At 41.2% G+C, this 27,234-nt stretch overlaps 1 protein-coding gene and 1 long non-coding RNA gene across 4 annotated transcripts in view; one reads left to right on the top strand and one right to left on the bottom strand.

Moving 5' to 3' along the window:
* The window catches only part of Sema2a (Semaphorin 2a), a 1,542,453-nt gene that overhangs the window by 196,196 nt on the left and 1,319,023 nt on the right, over window positions 1-27,234 (bottom strand). For all 3 annotated transcript variants that reach the window (XM_083118491.1, XM_083118494.1, XM_083118493.1), the window contains one exon: window positions 6,452-6,503. In XM_083118491.1, the coding sequence (XP_082974617.1) occupies window positions 6,452-6,503 (52 nt within the window). The remainder of the gene's footprint in view (window positions 1-6,451; window positions 6,504-27,234) is intronic.
* LOC145985008 (uncharacterized) overlaps window positions 3,611-27,234 on the top strand; it is a 35,500-nt gene continuing 11,876 nt past the window's right edge. The window contains exons 1-2 of the long non-coding RNA XR_014441384.1: window positions 3,611-3,672; window positions 12,423-12,580. This is a non-coding gene — a long non-coding RNA (uncharacterized LOC145985008). The remainder of the gene's footprint in view (window positions 3,673-12,422; window positions 12,581-27,234) is intronic.

Genomic DNA, 27,234 nt, shown 5'->3' with positions numbered 1-27,234 from the left:
TAGTGTTTTCCTGCTCTGCAGACTATGCGTGGAGGCGATATCAACGAATAGAATGTTGTGGAAATGCTGCACAATCTAAACTACATCATTACTAGAGAAAATGAGGAAGAGACTGGGTATGCAGTTAAAAATTTGTGTGTGTGTAAAGAAGAGGTGGTTAAAATTACAGCACATGAACATTTTATTTCTATTTTAGGCTTTTTTATGCTCGTCTAGGTTCATGGCGAGAATGAGAATGTATCATGAACGGACGAAATGTGATAATTGTTTTTCTTGAGAATGTCCGAAAAGGTCATCCACAGTAGAATTTAGGTTTCGTAATACTAATACAGGGTGGTCCATATTGATGGGACACATTTCAAATGCACATTTCTAGGAATGGAACAATCACATTTGTTAATCACTATGTGTAATGCGTAACCAAGATACAGGAGTTTACAGAACTGTTCGTCGTTTTATGGGCACGACCTTGAGGAGAACATTCCATCTCTTGAGTTCAACAGTTGTTTGTGATCTTTTGGTGTACACCCTTTCCTTTAGGTAGGAAAGTATTCCTGCGTGCCGTAAAAAAACATTCGTGAGACAGGCTAATATCTACAAGAAAGCTTCTGGTAGTCTGGTAGTGGAGATAACATTTAACGCCTGGCAAAGTTATGAATGAACTTATTCATGAATGAAGAAGAACTACCCTACAGGAAGTAGTCTTGTGGCGCTATATCTGGTGATCTGGATGGCCAATTGACATCGCTGAATCTGGAAATGAGGTGACCAGGGAAATAGTCTCGAAGGGTTCTCATTGGCACTAATCTTTTACGACTAGTGGCACCATCTTCTTGCAAGACCGAGCCGCACATTTAGGGAACGAAGAATGTGATTCATATGTCTCTGTAACACTCAGCAGTGACTGTTACGGTTGGGATATTGCTCGACTATATTCGCCAGGCGTTAAATGTTCTGCACTAAGATACGTTCGAAATTGGCCAGGTGAAGGTTTCTTGTCGGCATTAGCTGTCTCACGGCTGTTTTTACAGCACGCAGGAATGAATACCTTCTGAGATGTTTCTTCGCGCATCTTGAGTTTTTTTTTCTTAATCGCCCTTGTGATGTAATGAAGCTTCCACTAGTGAGGAACTCTTCCACATCATAAGCAACTTCAACAGGAGTCCACAGCACCATAATGCATAATAAAATAAAAATTCAATTAATAAAAACACCCAAACTGAAGCTTCCAAATGCAATGCATATGAAAGTGTTAGAATATTCACACTGTTTGAAAATACAAAATAAAACGTGTCCCATCACTATGAACGACCCTGTACTAATATAAAACTTTTACATAAAAACTGCCCATTCATTTCTTCCCACAAGTATCTTTCCCGAGCATTTGCTGTTACACTTCTCGCTACATCGACATTTCATTGCTCGCGAATCACATTATAACTTACATTAGTTATATTTCTTGTTCTCCAAATATTTTTTTAATAAAAAAATAGATCCCAGCATTTAACATTGATATGACTTATATTTGAGCTCCAGTGTAGCCAGCGCTCTCGCCTTTGGTGCTAGCGGGCCCCGGTATCGATCCTCAGTTTCTCGTAAAATTTTAGACCATTTTGTTACGTGATATGGCGAACTTGTCATTTAAGATAATTGACTCCCAAGATGGCGGCCAAGTTCGTAACATATCATAGAAAGTCACCTGCCTTTCCTATATCGCGTATCAGAAAGGTAGAATCGTATTTCCCCGTCTGTATTGTTTTAATCGGATATCTCCACCCGTTCATACTTATAGATCACCCTTTTCTTTGTAATAAGCGTGTATACACTGTTAGTTTCAGAATAATCATTTGTGTTGTCATCGGCTGCGCTCATGCTATTTGGAAACAACGACACTTGTATCTTGAGCAGGGGGATAAATAATCCCTGGGAAGAATACCTGTGATACTCGATGCTCGAAGTAGAAGCGTGTGCAGAGGACGGTACCCCCTCGCCAGGAAACCTCCCACCCCTGCACCGCAGCAATCATCCCCCAGCTAAGAATTGCCACTGCGAGCACTGCATCTACTGATTCTGTAAGCTCAAGATTACAAAACAGAAATTGTAACTTTTTGCCTATGACATTGAACGGCTGTCGAACTAGGTGTCCCTTTCATCAAATTTACACAATTGTTATAAATTAAAGTGCCGTCACCAAAGTCGACCCAAAAATGCCAATGTCATCGTGATGTTAAGCATGCGTTACAAAGATTGTAAACCTCTCACATTACACACTAACTCAGAACCATCTGTTAAGCAAGGTTTTCATGCCAATCACCTCAGAATATGTTGTGTAATCCAGCGTATTTTATCCATTAGAATCGTGATTCTTATTACACTGTACAAACAGAGGGCACAATTTGTGTAAGTGGCTCGATTGAAATGTAAGCAACGGTAGCAAAACTAATATCAATTTCATTAAGCCTATATACAATTTGTCGTATTTCCTCAGTGGATATTCTGTTAACAACCTTCTTTAAAGTGCGAACAGCGACTCTGTGCATGAAACCATTAGCTGAATGAGCGCTAGTATACAAATATAACCGAACCTGGAGAAATGTAGCGTCAGCACTTCATCGCATGTCAACTTTAGGCCTACCGTATTGTAAACGGTCGGCTCGGCTCGCACGGCACGGCACAGCACAGCACGGCACGGCACGGCACAGCACAGCACAGCACAGAACAGCACAGCACAGCACATATCCGTATTGGTCAAAACAAAATCAAATAGGAAGAACGCTATTACAAGCGCCAGACGAAGAGAATTGTGCCTTTACCTATCCTGGCGCTCGCAATGGACCGATTACTTCTCAATTTGATTTCTTTAAAATCATTTTGATCGATGCGCCGTATCGAAAGTTTGCACTTGATTTCTTGCTGCATACGGTAAATAACAAGTCGGAAATAATCAACAAGTCTCGTTCTGGACTAGGAATACAGTTTCGAAATCGAGACGAGGAAGATAGAAGAATCTTCGAGATGTCATTCAGATCGAGTCATGACCATATTCGAGAGCTTAAGAACGTGAGTTAGCACCTGAATTTCTTTTAAGTCAAAATGTTTGTACTGTTCGATTTATTCATGGATTCCAGTATAGGAATTTTTGAACATCTAAACTAGAAATACTTAAAAAACTAAGCTCTTCTAAAATTTAAATCCACTTATGAAGAGAAGATAATCGGGACACGCATGGGAGACAACAGACCTGCCAATGTTTAATAGAAATCTTCTCCGATATTTTTTCCCACATTTAAAATGCGCAGTCCAACAATTAAATAGTGAGACTGATTTTATATTGACCCACGTGTACATTCTATCAGTGAAGCAACGTGTTCATGGTGTAGTATAGTCCATAATCTACAACTTGGCAACATCTCATAAACTTGTGATGGGCATTCTGGGAATTATGCCGCCATGTCGTGAAGGAGGGGTAAGGGTGTCGTTACGTAATCGCTATGGAGCAGCGAGTGAACATCAAGTTTCGTGAGTGACATTCGGAAAACATTTCTTGAATTCCATTGTTGTGAAACAATACAGAGCATTTTCACTATGGTCCTTCTAGGTAACGACAAATCGCAGACTGAAAGTCGCTAAATTTACCAAGAGGCAAGAAAATGCAGCTCCAAAAAATCAAAGGTGAAGACAATGTGTTTTTCACGACAGAGAAGGCATTCATTATTCATCAAGTATTTGTTCCAGAGGGTGAATAGTTACTATCGTAGTGTTCTGAATGATTATGAAAGAGAACTGATCCTGTTCGACCTTAGTATCCTGAACCGGGCAGTTGGTTCCTGCTCTACGATAATGCACGGTGCCAGCGAACAATAGTTGTCCAGGTATTCCTATTCCATAAAATATGAGTGTGATGAATCGTGCTCTCTACTTCCAAGTTTTATCCCTCTGTAATTATCTCATGTTCCCAAAAGTGAGGCTGTTGCTGAAATTTCGCACATTAGATGAATACAGGAACATCCAACACGTTGTGACGTCCAATCTTCAAGTCATACCACATTAAGACTTGCAGATGTCGTTTCAATCATTGTCCAGCCGTTCCAATTTCTGTATTGATGCCGGAGGCATGGACTTTGAGTAATAAACAACGCTAGGCAAAATAGAATTAATATGTAGTCAACAATGTGAACTTTCGTCCCGGTGTGATGGTATCGAGACGATTGATTGATTGATTTGTTGTCCACTTTATGCACAGGCAGGCTAATTGGGACTGGACCTACAGTTTAAAGTGGGATCCGAACCACTATGCCATGTGCCTCCACCGGGTATCGAACCCGGGACCCCTTAATTACAAGGCGACGACGTTACCACTACGCCTTCGGGGAGGCCCTCGAGACGAGACGAGACTTGACAGTATCTCGGTCTCTTCTCGAGATGTAAATACGTGTTTAGTTTTCGTCTTAGTCTCCAAAACTATAGTACATATAAACAACATATACAGCGTGTCACCGCACTAAAGTGTACAGGGTGTACATGTTTTTAAGGCAAATACTTTTCTCCAATAAAGTTCTTATTGTTTGACGCCTCGTTTCGACACTACGGGCCCTCGCAAAAATGGATTTTATCTTGAATTTGTATGCAACCGTGCAGTACAAGTTCACAATTGCAACTAATTGATTGACTTTACAATTACTATAAACTAATATATGACTTTTCTGTAAAATCAGTCAGATATCCATTTGGTATGTGTGAAGTTGGTTTAGGTAAATGTTTCGATGTCATACCACACGGGACCGTCTCTAGATGGGAGTCTTTAAGAATCGGAAAAAAGTTTGACGTGGACTAGTAAGGAGAACACACCGGATGGATACTAACTGCTTGCGACACACTTCATGAGTATCCTTATGGTAGTAATTGATATAGTATGTATCGGATTTTGCGCATTGCATAATAGCAATGCCCCCCCAATAATAGATAAGGAAGGGTACTCACAAACCCTAACAACATATAAAAAGTGAACAATTGAAAGCACAAGAAAAAGCTGTCTCAACATACTCAAGCCAGTCAGAAGAGAATACTGTATTCTGTTTGCGCACTGCCATCTATACCAATCATCGGAAGTTAAAGTCCACATGTGCCAAGAACAAATTTTCGTTCACTACAAAATATTGGGAAGGCAATCTAGTGATGGGTCACGATCCGGAAAACCAATAACAGAAGCAGCAGTCATTTTCCAAAGTTTTACAGCAATATGTTGTTCCGTGGGTCTGAGTCTTACATACAGCCAGCCACGTTCGTGGAATCCGTTGCAGCAACGCGTGATTCAACTTCAAAAAGCAAGAACGGATGTTAGTTGAACTAATAGGTCAGTGCCACAACGTATGTGGGTTTAAGAGAATTATGACATAGGGGGATCACGTGTCTTGGTGGTGTACAGATATTAACCGTGGTCGCCGTTGGGAAACGTGGGTCTTACAATTTGAGAAGTAATGTTCCTTTGTCTCTTTAGCTGTGGTACTGCAGAGTTAAGTAAGATTTTCTTTTCTCTACCATCAATCTGCTATCCTCTTTCTTCAATCTCTAATCATCATTCCTCTCTCTCTCTCTCTCTCTCTCTCTTCATTACCCTCTTCCACTTTCTCTCTCCATCCCTCCCTCCCTTTCTCTCTTCTCCCCTTACTCTCTTCCGTCTCTCTCCCCCTCTTCCACTCGACGTCTCTCTCTCTCTCCACCTCCTCCTCTTCCTCTCTACGTCTATCTCTTCTCTTCCTCTCTACGTCTCTATCTTTTCCTCTTATTTCTCTCTTCGTCTCTCTCTCCTCCCTTTGATCTTTTCATCTCACTCCTCTTCGTATCTTCATCTCTTCGTCTCTCCCTTTTCCTCCATCCTCTCTACGTCTCTTATCTCTTATTCGTCTCTTCGTCTCTCTCTCTCATCCCTTTTATATTTTCATCTCACTCCTTTTCCTATCTTCTTCTCTCTCTCTCGCCGTTTCTCTCTTTTCCTTCTTCCTCTCTTCTCTCTCTCTCCTCTTCACACGCACATGCACACACACAGACACAGAGAGGAACGAACAATGCCTTCGGGAGATGGGTAGCGTGAGCTACAAAACAACACAACTCCAGCCAAGGGTAGCGTGAGTTAATCCTGAATTATAGAGTGCCTTCCTTTTTCCTTCTTCAACTAACTTCTTATCTCTCTTCATATTCCTTCTCCACCTTCTACACTACATGGTGCGGTTGGAGCCTTGGACTTGTCCCCAACCAGCCTTAAATTATTCCTAGTGTCAATCCTTCCCTACATTATCCTGAAAATCCTAAACATGCTACATCATCCATCCATCTATAGTTTTATATCCGTGAAATCCAAAGATTTCGTGTTGGTTCACAATATTATCAATACAACACGTACAAGCACTTAGGTAAATATAAAATCAGTATATCCTATATTAAGTGTACTCACCTCGCAGTTCGAATGGCTTATGTTGCTAAGGTTCAGTCTGAATATTCTATCCCTGTGAAAAAAGAAGAAAATTAGCAGTTAGTAAGGTGTCATTAGAATAAGATTCAAGTATTGACAATATATGAGTACAGGCAGAGATCAACTCGTACATTAAAATTTGCGTGTCTGTCTGTGTGTAAGTTCAAACGAAATTAAATTCTAGGACGGTTAAAAGTCTCCGTCTCGTCTTGATTTTCAAATGGTGTTCTCGGTAACATTCCCAGGCGTCTGTGATGCACGTGGAATCATACTGGCAGCCTTTCTAACTGCCTGCTGGAAATTAATGGATGAGCGACCTATTAAGGTATACTCGGCTGACATCGTTCACTTTCGTGTCTCATGGAGCCGAACGGTGCTTGCGGAAGAAACCAACGAGGATAGGATACATGGCATGTTGCCAAACCTACCGTAAAATCATAGTTTCTGTCGCAGCGAGAATACAAAATAACAACAGCCAAAAAGGAAGGAAACAGCTCAAAAGTATCTTATAATTTGTACAGTACATGTAATACGCAGAGGTTAAGCAAAGAATGCAGACCCGGCGAGGACTCGAACACTGATGTCTGGCATACACATGTTGGTGTGTGTGTGTACAAAACAATTTGTGTATGTGTATGTTTATCTGCCTTCTGTAATTGGAAGTTTTACATCTGTTGAGCGAATAAATAGCGTGCCCCGTTGCGGTTACTGAAACAGTAAGAGAAAGAGAGAGTGACGGAGAAGGAGAAAGAGAGAGAGAGAGAGAGAGAGAGAGAGAGAGAGAGAGAGAGAGAGAGAGAGAGAGAGAGAGAGAGAGAGAAAGGGGGGTGAAATAGCGGAGGCACATCCAGGGGTAGGTCAGTATAGTGGAAGCATGGGCACTAAAGCTATAAATTATTTCAAGAAAAACAAAGTGGTAGTGACACAGATCACACAAACACCCAAAGGTAGAATTCCATTTGGCAACATTGCTACAGAACAGTCGATTCAGTTGGTGTTTTAAGTCCACTTTATGCACAGTAAGGCTAATCTGGACTGGTCCTACAGTTTAAAGTACGATCCGAACAACTATGTGTCTCCACCGGGTATCGAACCCGGGACCCCTTGATTACAAGCCTACGACGCTACCACTGCGTCAACAGGGAGGCCAGCTACAGAACAGGATATGCTACTCGAGGAACGTTCTCTTCGCAACAGACTGTTCCTCAACCATGGATCACAGACACACTCATGAAGCCGATTTGCAAAATCGTCAGCTCTCTCATTAGCAACTCAAAGGATTAGAATATTAGAGATACGTCTGATTCTAAAACGTGGTGAAGGGGAAATCCTTAGTGTTGCACTTGTCTCCATGTTCGAGTTCTTGGCGTCGGAAAATAAATCTACGAAGGCTGAGACGTGAATCTAAGGAAGAACCCAAGGCCAGAAGACCCCGCAACCACCACGTGTAGTCTCAATCAGCACTGGAAAAGACCAGCCCTGTCTAGGGGGTAGGTCTGCGAGAACCCACCACGACCGCCACAGACTCAGAAGAAGGAAAAAAGCGACAGAAGAAACAAACCTCATCGCGAACCAACTCTTCCTTCTCTTTCGCCTCCCGACCCCTGATGAGATTTCCTTCCCTCGCTCCCGCGAACATGGCAACATTGGTAAAGACTTGCTTTGAATTTCGGTCCAGGATGCAGATGGCAATCAGCGAAAGACTGAAGAAGGAGAAATTAGGTTTACTCTTCTACTTAGACCCGGAGCAGGGAAAGGGGTGCGGCAGAAACAGATTGGATTCAATTTCCTTTCGAAGAAGGAGAGTGCTGCAGGACGAGATGATCCAACAGTGTTTCTAACTGCAATCATCTTCCGAGTATGGCCATTGAGGATATATAACCAATCATGATGTCAATCTCGAGCATCAGAGGAACTGCTCCATAGATGGCCCAACATTCTGTCTTGAAGAGTCAAGACGCCTCCAATGCTATACTGTACCAAGCAACTGGATGTAAGATCATAGAAACACATCTTAATAGTACTGTTAGGCCCGACCAGATTAAGTACATGATCCTGATATAAGAATTCAAAATAACTCCAGCTTACTTATCATGTCGCATCAAGGTAACTGTATGCAAATGAAGTAAGAACTCACAAAAACTAACACACAGGTGTGGCCAGGTAAGTGCAGTATATGAGTTCCAAACAAATCCCAACACCTATTGCGCAGGGCTAAGGTAAGTACAGGACTCGTACAACAAACAAAACAACTGTTACATCAGGGTAAATGTATGGACCTGACTCTGATTGATTTGGTTAATTTTACTTCGCTTTTCTGCCACTTTTGGCTAATCGCGAAGATGAGAATTGCTGACGATACGATCAAGACATCCTCACGAATAACACCCAAGTCCCGTCCGGGGTCCCGGCCGCCGTAGCGTTCTGTGCTAATCACTCCGCCACGGAGATCGGTTGTATATTTAAGAACTGAACAAACCTTCAACAGTTTTATTTGATCTTAGAGGAGAAGACTCTCTTCCAACATAATAGATTAAAGAACACAGACACAATAGATAGGTTGATTATAGAGAAGACCACCACATCAAAATCTCAATATGACGCTTAAGGACACTAGGTTACCACCTGAAGAGATATATCAAATATATTTTCTGTACTTACTTAGCGTACCTTTCAAAGACTACGAATGATAAGCTGATGAAGACAAAACACAGAAACATTGGAGTTTACTTCCAATGGAATCACAGTCCCTAAAATTCGCACTGTGTTACACCATATGTGTGTCTGTCTGTGTGTGTGTGGAGATAGAAAGAGATAGTGACAGTCTTGTAAAGAATTTTGATATAAAGAAAACATAAGAGAGAAGTGAGAGCAAAAGGTTGTTTTTTAAGACAGTGGAAACAGAACAAAGAAAAGGCATTTACAACTCCCACACTACGGTGCGCGTGCACTCGAGAATAGCCAGAATTTAACTTTAAAACAATTCTTCAGAGAACTGCCAAGAAAACAGCTCACAGTCGTTGGTACTCAGTTAGCAACACTGAATTCTTCCCCGTATCTCCCGTAGAACTTCAGAGAAGCCGAACTCCTGCCCGACCACTGAAAATTCGGGGATTTCAATTTTGCAGCAATTTCAAACTAAGACGATCCAAGTTGGAGTCATAATCCCTTCCAACGACGAATGAATACGTAATCACACAGTAGGTTTGTCCCAATTGTTGCCGCATTTAGCGCTGCAGTCAAAGCAAGCGGTTCCTTTACACCGCGTCTCTCAAAAGGGATTTGTTCGAATCAAATGCAGGAATAAAAAGGATCCGGTCCGTGCTTTGAAGGAAGTTTGCTGTGTCTTGGTTAATTCTGTCTAATCGTACGTAACGGTTAATCAGTTCTACTTACTTGGATGAAATACGAAATCGACTGAGTCTTATGTAGATGCGAGAAGAAATGTTGGACAATCAAAATGATTTGTGTGTGTGAGAGAGAGAAGAACACATTGCTGAAAGCGAGAAGACTTTCTACTTAGGTTTAGAACTGACGGTGAAAATGTTTAACTGACGCCTTACAGACTTGACGCAAAATGAATTGTTAATAATTGTTTTGAGTGATAAAATGCAGTCTATCTCGGCAAAGGCTCTCGATTTAAAACACACACGTCTCGATTAAATGATATCATTAGTTGAATACCAAAAATATCAACGAAATGACATTCAATTCTAGTAAAAAAACTGAACTAAATCGGCTGTGAGAATATATACAAAAGAACAGATTCTAGATTGATCCTCCATGAATACAATAGTATTTGAACAGAAATTTAATAATAAACCGTGGCGCAACAGCCCTTGGGGGCCAGGGCCTACCTACCGAACTCACTCCCACATGCCTCAGTAGAGGTAGGAGACCATCCGAATAGTTACGGGGTGACGTGGGGTCAGCACGACGAACCCACAGTCGTTGTTGCAGGTTTCCAAGGGAGAATTGCGCTACTCATTCCCAATTTCCTCACGATGGTGAGTGGGCACTGGTCCCATATACTGGCTTAAATGTCGGGAGAAAATTTGTTACGCTTCCCCCAGGAGACTCGAACCAGCGCACGTCCCATGACCGAGATCAAAGCCCGACGCCTTAGACAGCACAGCCACGGTGCGGAACTTAAAATAAACAACTTTAAAAAGCACATAAACTAGAAATTTTGAAGTAAAAAATCAATGTAATGTCACTGACACATATTCGATATTACATTTGACCCTATGGCATAACATTACACATGATATAAGCATAGTGCCTACATGGCGGTTTGCGTCCAGTCGTGAAAAGCCAATTGTTCGAGTCTTGTCTCAACAGGCTTGTGTCAGCCCTCAAGATAGGGAGATCATTATTTCTCAATCGCCCTGTGCGAAGATGTCCATTTATCAGAATCTCAATTTACTGGGGAGCTGTGCTTAACCTTTGTTCATGGTTTCAGTGCCAAGATCCAGCTAAAACAGGCAGATGCAGAAATGTTTTGGGATGGCACTACTGACTACCATGTTAGGGACAGTCGGAACTCTTATCATTGCAAAACCCTACGCACCCATTTGAAAGACATTAAGAGCAGTGAATCGGAAAAGGAGAAAAAGATCCACGCAGGTGGGGAAGTCACCTCACAAAGAACGCGCTTCTCACTCATTTACTCCCTCCGCACGTCGAACCACCCTGTACAAAAATTCGAGAAAATCTCCCGGAGCTTATACAAGAGAAGTTACACGTTCACAGCATACCGTTCCTCTACCCAGATCAGCAATTCCTTCCCAAGGGATCAATAACCCAGCAAGTTCACCCCGTTACTTCTTCTCCTCCCGCTCCTCCCCAATAGTCGTATTTTGCCAACCCATTACATTTTTCTCCCCCTGCAGACATCGCCAAAACCCCAAGGTAACTGCCCGCCATTTATGCTTTCCCACCAGGCAGGGATTTTCGGATGTGTCTGGCACAACATATTAGACGACGCAGGGGGGGATCAGCCCTCGCCGAAGCCATAATGATGATGATCATCATCGACATCGAAGGACTAATAGATTTCGAGCTTTAATACTCCTCTCTCTACCTTAAAAGGAAAAAAAAAAGATATGTCGCCAATGAAATTTTTGGAAGGGGTGGACTTTTCCTCCCCTTTTTCAGGAGGGGCTATTATCTTCTTCACAGGGTTGGATGAGGTCCGGATTATGAATCTTGCTCCCCCCCGGCAGATCGTTTTTTCAAATTACCGGGCCGTAAACGGAAAATCACGCATCCCCCGAGGTCACCACACGACTTGCCTGGGACATTGGCAGTAAAGTCAGGAAGGGGGGAACGTATGCAATCTAACCCTGTGTTACATGTGGTTTCTCACCGCCATGGTGCGTTTCGCTCCGTTGTAAAATGTTGTCGGTATTTCGAGGAGAATAGACTGGCAGAATCACTGCAAGCCCCATTAGCAGCTCGAGAGGATTACCTCCACCGAATGGTTGTCTACAAAAACATTCGAATATAACGGTCTACGTAGTATACTAATACGCAGGTTGCAAATTTAAAAGTGGCAACACTGTCAGGAAAAGGTGAAAACACCGTGCATAGCTATCAGGCAGTGAGCAATGTCAGTTTGGGCCCATGTCGATGTACGGAGTGCCAAAAGTTGTCGGTGCAGCGAGTGCTGTTGAAATGAAATCCATTTTGTGGACTGCCCTAAAACATGTTTACAAACATAAAACGGTGATTTTGAACATGGGCGTCTGCAGTGTTTTTTTTTTCCAGGGGAGTAAGCAAGGTTTTTTCTTCCAAGGGGGCAAAAAAGGCATATTTCTCCCCATAATAGGGATGGCCATTCAGAAAAACACTGCTTCAGTCTGAAATTGCCATGTTCCTTCAACACCCTTATAATAATTAAAATGATTTACTTTGACTGAAATGAAATTATGTGTAAAATATATACTTTTAGGTGGACCTTCATTTTCTATGGAGGGGCCATGTCCCCCCTCCCACCTACCGGACGTCCATGATTGTGGATCAAAAACCAGGTGGACCGTGGCAAAAATGCACGAGAATGTCATCATCGAGACTCGCACGAAGCCTGTATCAACAATACCTAGCCAATGGGTAAGTTCATTTCTTGAGGAGGTTGGGATGTGTCAGTGAGAACAACCTCAACGTGAGGATAATTGCATCATGCTTGGTTCTCGATATTGTCACCACTGTGCAACCATCAGATACACAGTCAGGCACACATACGGTGTCAGGTCTCTCAAATGGAGAACATCAAAAGTATACTTCTGCAGTCGGTGGCACCTGACTCGCACCCAACAACAGTTGATACGAATATAAAAAAAAAAAAGTTTCCGATCCGATCAAACCATAAAACGTATCATGACATGTCTAGGTATCCTGCCTCCACGCACGGAGCAGATCACTTTGCCGATCCAAATTGTTCGCGTGTTTGAACTTCTCTGGGTGTCAGGGAGGGCTCAAGACTTTGCAAACATGCTTCTGAAAAGAGTTTCCACCTGTCCAGACTCCACAAGGGTAACCAACGACAAGTAACCGTTAGGCTGCACGCTTCAGCAATAGGCTTACCTGTCTGGAAATCAAGCTGCGATGGGTAATCGCTGATAAAAGCAGAGTTGAGAGATCGAATGGTTTTTTTTTTTGCTCTCTCTCTCTCTCTCTCTCTCTCTCTCTCTCTCTCTCTCTCTATCCTGTCAAGTGCATTTCGCCCGTCAAGAGCTTAGATCGAGTAGGATTTTAGAACATCAACGCCTTGCATTCTGAGGGAAGGAGGAGAGGTGAGTTGCTGAAGACTGGGAGCGAATATATAGGGATTGAGCGGGTGGAACAGCATCGCTGAGGGGGCGTGAGTTGAGGAATATCCTCGAAATACGCTTTCTGCATTTGGAGTCAGTGTTGCAATATCTTGGTAACATTTCCCAGACTTAGTGATTTTTTTCGGGAAAGGGAAAGGATTGCTTGAGTGAATTAGGTGAATTTACGTCGCTTCTCTGCCACGTTTGGCTAATTACGACGACAAATGGAAATGAGAGATTTATCCATAGGGATTTTTTTTACGATCGTTGCATCCTATTGATCAAGGTTTGCTTTGTTAAAGCATTTATTAAAAATGTACACATCAATGAGAGAACAGTGGCGATGGGACACTAATGTAGTGACCAATCACCTCAACAAAATGTTGCTACGCAGGGCTCGGCAATCAAAGGGCTGTTGCGCCAAAGTGCCATTGCTGTTCTAACTGCCAGAGGGCTGAGTTAGTTAGAGTTCTAGTCGAGGAATGCAATTTTCACTTTCTACAACCAATGGAATTATTACACAACGGTTCTCGATAATACGCGCCGACCTCCACTGCGCAGAGTGGTTAGCACAGCGCGCAACGACGAAAGGGGTCTCAGGTTCGAATCCCGGCCTGGGTGTTCTTTGTGGGTGTCCCTTCATCAGTTTCGTCACTCATTTTCATCGTCGCGATTAGCCAAAAGAGGCAGCAAATCCACGCTACACAACAAAAAATAGAATCAAATCAATAATATATTCACTTGCCACAATAGAAACACTAATTCTCAAAAACTGAAATCCAAAGTGAATTTCGTATTATCAGCTTTTCTTAACGACCTTTTCAAGTTTTTACGAAGGGAATAACTGGGAAAAAGAGGGGGAAATACTTTGCAAGATCGAGGAAAAGGAGGCAGATATCCCTCTGGGTGCGCCGTGAAGGGTAAAATCACATGGAAAATGGGGAACATTTTTGAAAAAGGAAGAGGTAGATGAAAAAATCTTCACGACGAACAGAAAGTCGAGATGAAAGTAAAAATTTAGTTCGTGAAATTAAAAAAAAAATAGATTGCTAAGAAAGAAATTTTGCAAGGTGAAGGGAAAATTCATGATTATTTAACAACATGAATGGTAATATTTTACATGGTCGAGGGATAAATCTGATGAAAGAGTAGTTCACCAGGAACCTAAACATACACTAAAGCGTATGGGGGAGGGGGGTACATGACAAAGGGGAAAATCAGATGGAAAGAGAACAATTGTAATTTGAGGGAATATTGTCCTCTTGGGTGTGGAAACACTGGAAACGGCTGCCCAAAGGCTGGAGAAATTTTTGACACGTGTATATGCGTCTACGCACCTGCTCGGAATAACCAAGCTACCATGAGCCACTTCTTCTGTCAGCTATTTGAAAAGACATCCCCCCTCCTCCCAGCCCTTCCAAGAGTTCGCTCCAGAATATTCGGGATTTAACCTTTTCCCTTCTCTCGCTCTAAATTCCCGCTTATGGAAGGGTAGCTGTATCAACAGGAACGTGGGGAGGTTTCTGTTGCGTCGAAGAAATGCTTTCAAAGGGAAAGAAGACAGGGAGAAACTGTTGATCGAATTCAAGTCGTGCTGGCTTTGTGATTTTGGGCGAAAACTGCATCGCAGGAAAATAAAAAGTGGATATTTTGCAGTTTCTCACACGCGTTTGTCATTCCGTGGGGCCTCTTTGCCGAAGACAAATACATGCGTTCTGGGGTCCAAAAGAGTAAGCATGTTTTGCTCAAACAGCTGTGTCGAACCATTCTTTCCATTTTGAATCTGAAAGGAAACCTGGCAGCTTTTTTGACACGTCATTTAGCGCAGCGTGCTTCAAGCTTCTTGACTTCCTTATCTAAAAACGAATGAAGATTGAAGGTTAGAGAAAAGAAGCTGTTTTCTAGGAATAAGAATACTTGCGTGGAGAAAGCATGGAGTCAATCAGACAGTGTTGCCAAACAAAATGATCAAAATATATCTAGATCGTACAAAACGAACTAAATGTATTTTCCAAAGTTTTCTTAGTAGTTACTATCAATTTCTCGATAGGTTATGTACAAGTTATACATGGACAAACCCAATAAAATACATAATGTACATAAGACAGAAAAAGTGAGGTTTAATAACTCTTCAACATGAGTACAACATGGCGCCTAAGGAAAAGTAAATCAACTCTATCGTCAAAAACAAGAGACTATTGATTATGCATAATATCATACAGCTCAAACACAACAGTTAGAATCTATGTGCTGCTAATCACTGTACTCAAAATACTGTATAACGTAGTATATGCAGGGGTGCATTGTTGCAGACTAGCGAGGCTCTGGCGTCGGGACTCACAGCTAATATAATCCTCTGTAGAGTCTGTGTTGTGTCCTGTCCAGGTGTGCGATTGGCTTTCATCAATTTCATCTTGTCACCTTTCATCCGCATCTTCGCGATTGCCCAAGAGTGACAGAAAAAGGAAGTAAAATAAAACAAAATAATCAATTAACATACGAGCCGGGGTTTCAGTTGGTAGGGCATCTGTCAGGTAGGACACTCATGGGAATCATTCCAGTCCTGTCCGTGAATGTAGAGGCTCTGGGGTTCATCCAGCTTCTAATAATTGGATAGCTGGGGGTAAAGGCGGCCGGAGCGTGGCGCTAATAACATCACCTTCATACCCCACATATGCCTTCACGGTATGTTGGAATGTCCAGGGGGTAGTTTTACCTTATATGCATATGCAGGTGCATCATAATAGACTAAACATTAAACAACTTATCAGCTTCATTATTAAAAAACACAATCTGAAACAACAATGAGAAAAATTTTCAAGTTTTGTTTTCATGTGCAAGACTTCTGTAAACATGGCCATTGTGGCACCGGTGGCACAGGTTCAGAACTAGCAGGCTGTATCTGAAGTTCCCATACCTTACACCCCTAGATTTCTGCATTTGGGGCTTTGTGAAAGACAAAGTCTATGTGCCACCTATGCCGCAGAATGTGCAACAGCTCGAGGAGAGAATAAGAAACGCCCTTGCTTTGGTGGATGAGGAGTACTTGAGAAAAGTGTGGCAAGAAATAGAATTTCGATGGGATGTGTGTCGTATAACTGATGGAATCCACACTGAACATTTGTAGCCATTTGTAAACATTGTTACTGATTAATACACAAGAAATATCATCGTTGTATTCCATACAGTTTAGTTGAAGTAAATTGTTAAAGTTCATTAGTCTATTTTGATGCACCCTGTACATCCAACTGACGTAGTTCTGACAGCAAGCCCCTCATCTCCGCCAACGCCCACCATAGGGCGGTACATAGTTATCGATACAAGCTGTCAATCGTTGGGGACAAGCTTCTAGATCGTAACCACACCTTCACATTACCTTGCAAGAAGTGCTTACTGCAAATTACTTTATCATCATGGACGGACCTCGTACGCCCCTCCCACAAACCGTTCAGTGCAACGCTACACCAACACGCCAGAAACCAGGCTGGTTTAAGGCAGTCAAGAAATCACAGCTTAAGTGTAAGCTAACATGGTAACCGATCATAAACGACTGACTGTCAACATCACAGACTCAATCAGCGTGCATTAGACACGGTAATAAATAGTATTAACGCTTGGATCAAACAAGGCGCTATCTACGTGACCCGACGCACAAATCCACGCGAGAAACAACGGGCGAGGCTGCTTGGTATGCTAATAGGACCGCTGCTCTATATGGTGACGCGGTTTGATGAACAGGCTGTTGTTTTTACCTGGCGATTCAGGGGCGTGTGGTTGCGGGAGAGATGGGGGAAATGTGCCCCACGGTCACTCATAAAGCTCAACGTTAAAGACAGCATTATAGTGTTCAGTGAGTTCCAGGTTAATACAACCGGATGACAAAAAAGGGGGAAAACATATCTTAAATTATCACATTTTGCCTGAGGGTAAAAGTGGACTTGAGACAAACTCTGACGGAGAGAGAGAGAAAGAAAGAAACGGAGCAAGGGAGAGGAAGAAAGAAGAGGCGGGAAAAAGAAAGAAAGAATTATAGAAACGGAGTAAGGAAGACTTAGAAAGAAATGGAGAAATAAAGCAATGTGGGGAGAGAAGAGAGGGGAGCAAAAATAAAGAGAGAAAAAAAGAGAGAAAATAATAGAGAGAGGGGGAGATGGAGAGACAGGAAAGAGGGGGAAGAAAATAAAGATGAAAAAGAGAAAGAGAAAAGAGGGGGAAGAAAAGAAAGATGAATAAAGAGAAAGAGGAACAAAAGTGAGAAAGAAAGAAGATAAACGGATGGAGAGAAGAGAGGTGAAGAAAAGAAAGAGGAATAAATGAGAAAGAAAGAAGAGAAATAGAGAGACAGAAAATGAGACAGACAGAAAAAGAGAGGGGAAGGAAATAAATATAAAAAAAGAAAGAAAAGGAGAGAGTAATGGAAGGGAAGAGAAAGCGAGAGAAAGAAAGAGAAGAAAAGAAAATGAATAAAAAGAGAGAGGGGGTAGAAACCGCGAAAAAATCCACCAGCTCGTTTGAAAAATGTTGATTTTTTTTGTAAGGTAATGGATATTTAAGTGGTCTACATGATACACTGTGTAAACTTTTTTAAATATTTTTTTTCAGTGTAATACTTTTTTCTTGGAAGTAAATTTTAAAACACTAATAACAATACAGTGAATTAATAATTCCTAAATAATTTTCCATACTTCAATTCCGACAAATATAAATTATAGCATCCCAATTTTAAAAGACAACTAGAATAAAGATAAGCTAAAAAAATGATAATTTCTTCTCTCGAGAGGGGTTAGGTCGCACCTAAACTGTTGACACCTATGCTGCCCTTAAAAACATGGGTTAAGGCACCTAAGCCTACATCAGGCCAATCAAGATTCACCGAAACGTCAATCTTTGTTCATCCCAAGTTGATCGAGGGTTCGGGCGAGGCACTTGTAATAGCCTCTACCTGGGTGGTCCGAGGCGCGGACGAAGGTCTCGAGATAGTGGGAAGGTTCTTTCTTTTAGTCCTTATCCACCTGCAGATCAGATTGGAAACAGATTTTTTTGAAGACGAATGCTAAGGGCAGTCTGAGATGGAGGAATACCTCTTTTTATTGCAATCTTGGGGAGGTAAGCAGGGATTCTTCGTGAGGGAATGGGAAGGAGGTGTCTATGTACGTATCACCAATGGGATGCTACTTCTTGTGAACCGTTCACATGGTTCTTACAGTTCAATGGAATAAAACGGAAGCAATGAGGTGGAGGTTTCTATAGTGGCTGAATCAATCCTAATGCGAGCGTGTGCCTAACTCAGGGGTGACTAGGGCGATTGCCCTTGATTGGCACCAAAAATCTTATTAATGGCTATTTGCTATTTGTTTCGTTGTTCGACTTTGTTTTTTTCAAAGTCTATTTTATGCACAGGAATCGGGACAGGACCTACAGTTTAAAATGGAGTGCGAACCACTATGTGCCTCCACTGGGAGCGCGGCTATTTGTTTTAAAAAAGAGTTGGACATGTTGACAAGAATTAATTGAAGTTACTGCTGCGTAACATAATAAGTAGACCTCGAATTTTTAGGTTCTGAAAAGTGTGCTTTTGGGTTCCTAAAATAGACTCTAAAAATTCTAAAATAGGTTCTGGAAATCCTAAAATAGGCTCTAAAAATTCTAATATAGGTTCTGGAAATCCTAAAATAGGTTCTGGAAATCCTAAAATAGGCTCTAAAAATTCTAAAATAGGTTCTGGAAATCCTAAAATAGGCTCTAAAATTCTAAAATAGGTTCTGGAAATCCTAAAATAGGCTCTAAAAATTCTAAAATAGGTTCTGGAAATCCTAAAATAGGCTCTAAAAATTCTAAAATAGGTTCTGGAAATCCTAAAATAGGAAAAACTAAAATATGCTGACCAAGGCAGTAATTTATTTTATAAAAAAACATAAACTAACGTAACGTTTCAACCTTCTAGCAAGGTCTTCTTCAGACTCTGTATCAAGTACAAAACTTTTGTACTTGATACAGAGTCTGAAGAAGACCTTGCTAGAAGGTTGAAACGTTACGTTAGTTTATGTTTTTTTATAAAATAAATTACTGCCTTGGTCAGCATATTTTAGTTTTTCATAATCATGGAAACAAGGCTTAATGGACCTAAAATAGGCTCTAAAAATTCTAAAATAGGTTCTGGAAATCCTAAAACAGGCTCTAAAATCCTAAAATTGGTGTTAAATATCCTAAAATAAGTTCTAAAAATCCTGAAAGGACAGTTTACTTTGTCTTAGTAGACAAGGCTTAGCATTAAGGATCCATAGTGCGGGGGCAAAAAGTAGGGGGGAACTGTCCTCTCCAATCGCCACCACTGTCTGTAGGTAACAGTGGCATCATGACATTTTGCTTAGAGCTTTGAAAAACATCATAGTTTTGGAGAGAGTGGGGGTCGACAGAAAACATGTTTCAAGCACACCAGTCACTGAATTGTTTCGTTGCAAAACCAAGTCAATACCTCTTGAGAGATGCAAAAATCCTGTAAAACCTTAAAAAACTATAAAAACCTAGAAAGAGGTTTAATTTAGGCACATAAACATAAAATAGGTTCTAACAATCAAAATAGGTTATTTTAGGCACTATAAAACTTCGTCAGTTGTTGCGTTTTTTAATGAAATGCTGACATAACTTATGTCTTATTTACCTGCAAAGGAAACAAAATAGGTTAAAAACCTAAAATCCGACGTCTAATAATAAGTATATTGCAAAATCATATAGCAATTTAAGCTAAGAGATTACTGTTATTTTGATGTCATTATGTAGGTATTAAATAAACACATACCTGCAATAAACGTGTTCGTTAACAGTAATACGTGAAGTATTTTAAAAATAAGGCTTTATTGTTTCTCATTAAAACCGTAAATATGTAAGATGGTAGTTTTTTTATTGGAGGAAAGTTGAGAGTAGGAGGACTAGGGCGGGGTGGGGTGGGGTGCAGGGTGGAAAGTAGGACGGCGCCAAAAATCCACCTCGCCCCATTAAAAAAATTAGTCTAACTGTCGAGGGAAGAAACACGTAATCTGCTTACGCTATTGAAAGCTCCTTCTGTCATCTTACAACGCCAGTGGCCAGCAGGATCAACGGGAGACATAAACTATAGATATGCAGAACCAGTGGCGTGCCAAGGATTTTCGAAAGGGAGGGGTTACGAATACTTTTTTTTTTTTTTTTTTTTTTGTAGTCTGCCCTCATTTTGCCATCTTTTCCTACATTTGATGTTATTAGTTTTAGAAATGCTGGTCCTACGGGGGAGGGTTAAAAACCCCACCAACCCCCCCCCCCCCTCCCTTGGGCACGCCACTGTGCAGAACCAACCGTTCATAACGTGGAACGAATTCAGATTTCGCCCCAGTCTCCTCTCGAAAGAAGTTAATACAAAAGTTTTTAAGAATAATAATTAACTCTTTCGTGTTTGTCTGCTTTCAGATAAACTTATTCTGGCTCATTACGACGATGAGGACGAATGGTGATTAGATTAAATTGACGAAGGGGGACTCGCAAAGTAACACCCAGGCCAGGACTCGAACCCGAAACTTTCCCGAGCCAAGGAACACATCTATCATATAAATAATTAGACAATTGCCGCTCTTCCTTCTGATATGTCCGTATAACCTGCACACACACACACACACACACAAAAGCAGTCTTCACTTCAGCAAATTTTCTTCAAATTCAAATACGTTAAAATACTCTAAATGAGACAATACACTTTGGAAATAAGTTTCGGTGTAGAAATATATAGGACAAACAACATCACAAACTGTCACTGTATAGAGGTAAATAAGGATCCTAAATGCACTAAACCACGCGACACGGGTTCACAACTGCCACTAATGGATTGCCCTTGATCTACAAATAATCAAGTGGATATCCACTTGCTATACCTTAAAAAGTCTCATAGTAAATTTAGTTGGGGTAGATTTTTAAATATCATACCAAAGTGTCAAACGAGGCCCAGAGACTCGTCTCGATTTTACACAGGTCAGTCTCGTTCTCGATCTCCACATTTACAGTATGTTGTGCCATTTTTTCGTCTTGGGTCAATAGTGACGATGAGGATATAGGGGTACACTCAAGGAGTGTACGGAATGGTCCTTCCTGTAGACACCTCACTTTTACATTCTGGACTGAATTTTGCAGACTAACGAGAATTGGTTTGATTTGGTGTTTTAAGTCCACTTTATGCGCAGTAAGGCTAATCGGGACAGGACCTACAGTTTAAAGTGGAATCCGAACCACTTGTGCCTCCACCGGGTATCGAACCCGGGACCCCTTGATTACAAGGCAATGACGCTACCACTGCGCCATGGGGGAGGCCCAGACTAACGAGAATGTGGCGCCTGGAATTTCAATAAGGATAATCCACCGTAGGAATCGTGTTACGTTGTCCATACGTGGTTGTGGTTGTGATTGTCCATTCGTCCTTCTCATGGTATCAACAGTCATCTTCATCTTCGCGATTAGCCAAAAGTGGCAGAAAAGCGAAGTCAATTCAATTCAATCAACAATGGCACATCGACTCCTTGAACAAGGCGAGACCTCTGGCGGCCACTCCGCCAAGGATGCTCTCGGTCGCATCTTGAAAAGTAACAGAGGCTGTCTCGGTCTCAACTCTACTGAAAAACAAATGTTGGAACTACATTTATTTTGTTCTAGTTTCTGCCTCTTTGGTTAAAAGCGACGATGAGGATGTAATGAGGGGCGATTTTTCAATCTACAATTAAGGTTAAAGTTAGCACGTAACTGGAAGTTTGTCAAAATTTCGGTTTTTCAATGTACAGGATGGTGGTCGTAACCCCCCCCCCCCTTCATTTTCGACACTACGATGGCAACAGTTGGATTACTTGATATGAACACATTGATTAACCACCTCTGGGACTTCTTGGAATCCCTTCAGAACGTCACCGCCCGGGAAAAGGTCTTATTGACACTTGAAACGCGATGTGTGCCACAATATGGCGCAGAGTTCGGTCGTGCTACGAAAAGGACGGTCTCCATACCGATGTTCCGGACACCTAGACCATCAGGTATGTGTTCGCAGCAAGCATTCAAACATAACCATCGGAGTGTCGAAAAAACAGGGGGGGAGGGGGGGTACGCCCAATTTGTGACCTCCCTGTACAGTTAGCTCGTAACTGGAAGTGCGGTGGCGATTATCTTCCTCCTTGCAGTTACCAGCTTGACTGGAAGTTGCGAATAAACACAGCAGCTGCCTCATGGAGCTATCGAAGTTATACACTCGGCAACTTCACCGTCAGATTAAACAAGATACGATTCATTAAAAAGTTAAATTGGTACAGAATAAGACTTGTTTTGCTTAGCAGAGCTTACCAATGTACACGCAAACAGTAAAATTAAGCAGCATGGTTGCTAGAATTTGCTTGACGAGGTCGTGTTCGAGACTTTGTGTCGAAGGATAACCGGCTACAAAACGCTCCAATTTCAGAGCAGTGATTTCATACGGTGGTTAGAGGCAGCACGTTGCGTTTTATATTACGAATTCGAATCCTGATCCCGTTTATTTTTTCAACTATTTACTACGTGCGTTCCCTTCAATTCATGCTTTATTGGTGAATGATCTTACCTCAGAATAATTTTACTCTTTGTACCTTCATATTTTTAGAAGTTGGCCTACAAAGCATGCTCACTAAAATGTTGTGTTTTTTTCGTTCAACAAACATGCATGCATCAACTAACAGGAATTAATGTTTCGACTTCTGAGCTCACGTTTCTTCTATTAGAAAGTATCTACGCCTGTGCTCCATAACAATGTTTCACATATATTGGATTGAAATTTATTAGAAGGAAGACAAATGTGCAGTGTTTGTTTTGGTTAAAATTATTTCGTAACCATGTAGAATGAATATACGACATTTGTTACAATCATTTCCAATGCAAAAACGTGCTTTCGAGAGCGGCCTGTGCATGTGCGCTTGTTCTACATTTAAACACCAGGCTGTGTGGCAATCCATGCGGTTTGAAACTATAGGCCTACTATGAATAAGAGATAACACGCAGATCGATTCGCTATATTTCCGTGCTTCAGCATTGCCAGCAGAATATTTTGAAGTGCGAAGTGAGGATTATCTAACTACCGGTTAAATACGTTGAAAAACTCGGCGCTTGTTAAGAATGGCGATTATGTGTAACTGGCAGACAGTTAACAGAAAGATTAACTGTACATAAAAAAAAACGCCCTGAGTGATGCAACGAACCCAATGATACATTCCAGCTTTGCCAAGGTGCGAACCTGGGACCTCTGGCTTCGTAGCGCGACACGCTAGCCGGCGCGATGAAACGTTCACAAGGAAACTTCCACCACGATCACCCACGATTGGAACTGGGGGCGCTGACAATAGTTACTCCGATGCAAGAGCGGTGGAATTACTGCATACTGAATGTCATCACGCGAATACAATAGCGCTTCGCAAAACAGCTTTCCCAGGTAGGGAATGCCCAACTCAATAAGCGTCCCCAGAAAACCCGAGCAGCAACACGGGAAAGCAGGAAATTCGGTTCCATTAATTTCGCTTAATTTCATCCAGGCCAAATCCCGTAATGGATCGCGGTGGCGTTTCACGGTGAGGGCTGCCCACTTGTTTATTCTGCCGCCAAGTTCATCTCGCATTGCTCCAAAGTACGAATGCTAATTCGCTGCTATCGCACGCGCGCACGCCCCCGCAGTTTGTGTTGTGCTTAGAGATTTATACCCCGGGGATGGAAGGTCACAAGATAAGGCGCATTGTTACGGGAGGGATGTCTCCAGACTCGAAATGGTTTCATTTTTCGAAGACCCGCTGCTGGGAGGAAGCTTTCCGTAATCACATTGCAGTCAGGAATGAAATTCACTAATGTGCTCGTGTAACATTATATATGAAGAAAATCGTAACGGTACGTCGTCTGCGAATACGATTTCCAATTACGGAGATTTACTACAGGGTGTCTACCAAAAAACAAATCCAAAATTCTTGACTTTTTCTTGACCTTCTTTTTTTTCTTCTTCTTAACATGTATCTAATCAATCCCTACTTAGGTATAATTGGAAATTAAGAAAATATATATTTTTATTCAATGTAAACCTTACCACAATAAATAATAAAAACAGAAGCTGTGCTTTAACAAGAAATTTAGACTTGCTTTAATTAAACTGGTCGACATGGGCTTCGATGTCTCGTCGATGACCGTTGTCCCTGAATAATTTCAGCATGCTGATTCCAAAAATGAAAATCATTTTTACCCATCATGTCTAGTGTTTTCAGAAAAGAGCAACATATTAACTGCCTTAAATTCACAATAAAAGTTGTAGTTTCATTAGTTTCCCAACATATGGCTCTGTTTAGATGGTGGTAAAATATTGATTTTACACAATACAAATCCTCCAATTTTGAACCACACATGCATGCAGAATTGTATGCATTTAATCCACCTTCCACCTTGACATGACACATTGGCATGAATATTGTAAACTTTGATTACGTAGTTTTATTTTCGAAATCACTCGTGAAAATTTCCTTTACAAAGTGTCCTAATGCTCAATGTGGGTGGGTTGATTGAACTTAGTGACGTGGAGAAAAATCCTGACCAAGGGAAAAATCCTTACGTGATGGGAAGAATGGCGTGATTTCCGTGATCAGAATTCAAAATACTATTAGAATCACGTATTGATTTGGAAACAACTGAAATTTCCATTTTGTTGCCTTATGTAAAAAATGTAATGTAATGGCGAATTTGAGAATTTTGATTGTGAAATTCTGAAAATTTCTGACGTGATGGGAAAAAATGGATGTTATTTCCGTGAACAGCATTCAAAACACTTCCAGAAACACATATTAATTTTAAAACATCAGAACTTTTTTCTCAAAATGTCGACCAGTGTTATTAATGCATGTAAAATTAATGCTTCAGACTTCAACTGGATGGGTGTTGGCCACATTACTTTATTTAATATGTATTTTTACAAAACTTCACGCACGGAAGAATGTAATTCTTAGGACTCAAATGAACAAATCTTTACAACAAATTAATACAATTTTAGATTCCCAAATATCCAATTTTATCAAATCCCAGTACAGGTATATAACAATGTGAATCCACTTCTGTAAAAATAAATATTTCAGAAATCTTGACAACAAGCATAATTTCTTGACTTTTTTTGACCTACCTGTTGATTTCTTGACTGGTAGACACCCCGTATAAAGCTGAAACTTTAATATTGATCGATCTTGGGAAACCATATCACTCCAAGAAAATATATGAGTGTTTCGATTCCAGTCTACACTAAATAACAAACACTTGATCCATCCCCTCTGCACCCTTTTCGGCAGGGTGTTCGACTTGGATAAAGACCATTTCTTAATTTGGTCATCCTATAGGTAATCTGTACTATTTGGTAACAGTATTCAACCAGCATTTTACACCCTGTGTATTTCAATTCCACCTTGAGCTAAATTCAGAAATCAACAACTGACCCACTCCACCTTCTTCGGGTGAATAATACTCTTCCGAGCCTACCCGATAGTGTAGTGGTAACGTCGTCGAGTTGTGATCAAGGGAGGCCACCAGATAAAGACTTACTTTCTAATCTCCTATATTGAAATTCATAGTTATTCAATTATGTTATTAACTTTTAATCACTTTTTCAATAAAATACTTGGAAAGCTAAATCTCATTTTTGGAATTCTAAGAACTCATTTGTTCAATGGATTAGGTGGTAGAATACGAAAAATGGGGAATATAGGATAACTGAACGTTACTTCTGTTCGAGAGTGTGTAATAAGGTTTTTTTACATTTCTCAATGCAAATCCCATGAAAATTTCCTGGGGGGGTGTCGAAGTCCATTACTTGCGGCTGTGCATGTGAAACAGCATGTATATTATGGTTGCCTGCTATTGCTAAATACACTTTGCTTCTATATCTCACGAGAAATCAGGGTTGTTAAAAGTCCAAGGAATTTAAAATAAATTCAATTCCGGTCCAGGAGAGAAAATCAGCAAGCGTAAATGGGTTCTGGATCGTAAAGAACCTTTTTTCTCTAATGTGTTTCAATTCGGTCCAGGAACCCTTTTTCCGGGTCAATTTAAATACGGTACAGGACCCATTCTTTTGCGGATCAATTTAAATACGGCCCAAGAAAAGTTTCTGCGGAACAATTTAAATACTGTCCAAGAACCTTTTCCCCGGTTCAATTTAAATACGGTGGAGGAACCTTTTCTCCAGTTCAATTTAAATACGGTCCAGGAACCTTTCCCCGGTTCAATTTTAATACGGTCCAGGAACCTTTCCCCGGTTTAATTTAAATACGGTCCAGGAACCTTTTCCCCGGTTTAATTTAAATACATTCCAAGTTCCGTATTGAAACGAAGCAATGCGCAACTTGGACGGAATTTAAATTGTGCGAGAAAAAATGTTCCTATCCTCTTGCGGAACCCAATAGAAGCAATTAGAATTTACGGGTTCCTGGATATTTTTAACAACCCTGCAAGAAATGGCTACTTTAGAGTGATACATGTCCGAGCCTTCTGTTGCGCTTTCCACGGCTCCACCTTGCAGTTAACGGCACTTCAGGAGGATAGGTTGCAGCCAGTAAATAAATTAGTCAGTTACCAATATGAGTAATAAATGCAACGCGTGGACACCGGACGCTGGGCGTATCAATTACGTTTGAAACCCGAGACCCGTATTTGCCTTTATCGGAAATGGGGAAACCAGGAATTCCAGCAAAATTGTTTTTTCGGGTTGCGAAGATAGGCCAGAAACGACAAGCGGACAGGGAGGGACGAGAGAGAAAAAATGACACGATAATAACCAGGCTCAACGGGCCCAAAATTCGGGTGAATAATATATGAATCGCCAGCATGAACCAATGGGATAAAAAAGGGGGAGGGGCCTGTCTATAGGGACCGGTCCGGTTGCATTTAATATGCAGCATCATTAGC

Source organism: Lepisma saccharinum, chromosome 3 (genome assembly GCF_977018435.1).
Source record: "Lepisma saccharinum chromosome 3, izLepSacc3.1, whole genome shotgun sequence".
Lineage (NCBI taxonomy): Eukaryota > Metazoa > Arthropoda > Insecta > Zygentoma > Lepismatidae > Lepisma > Lepisma saccharinum.
This window is presented reverse-complemented; position numbering and strand designations above follow the sequence as displayed.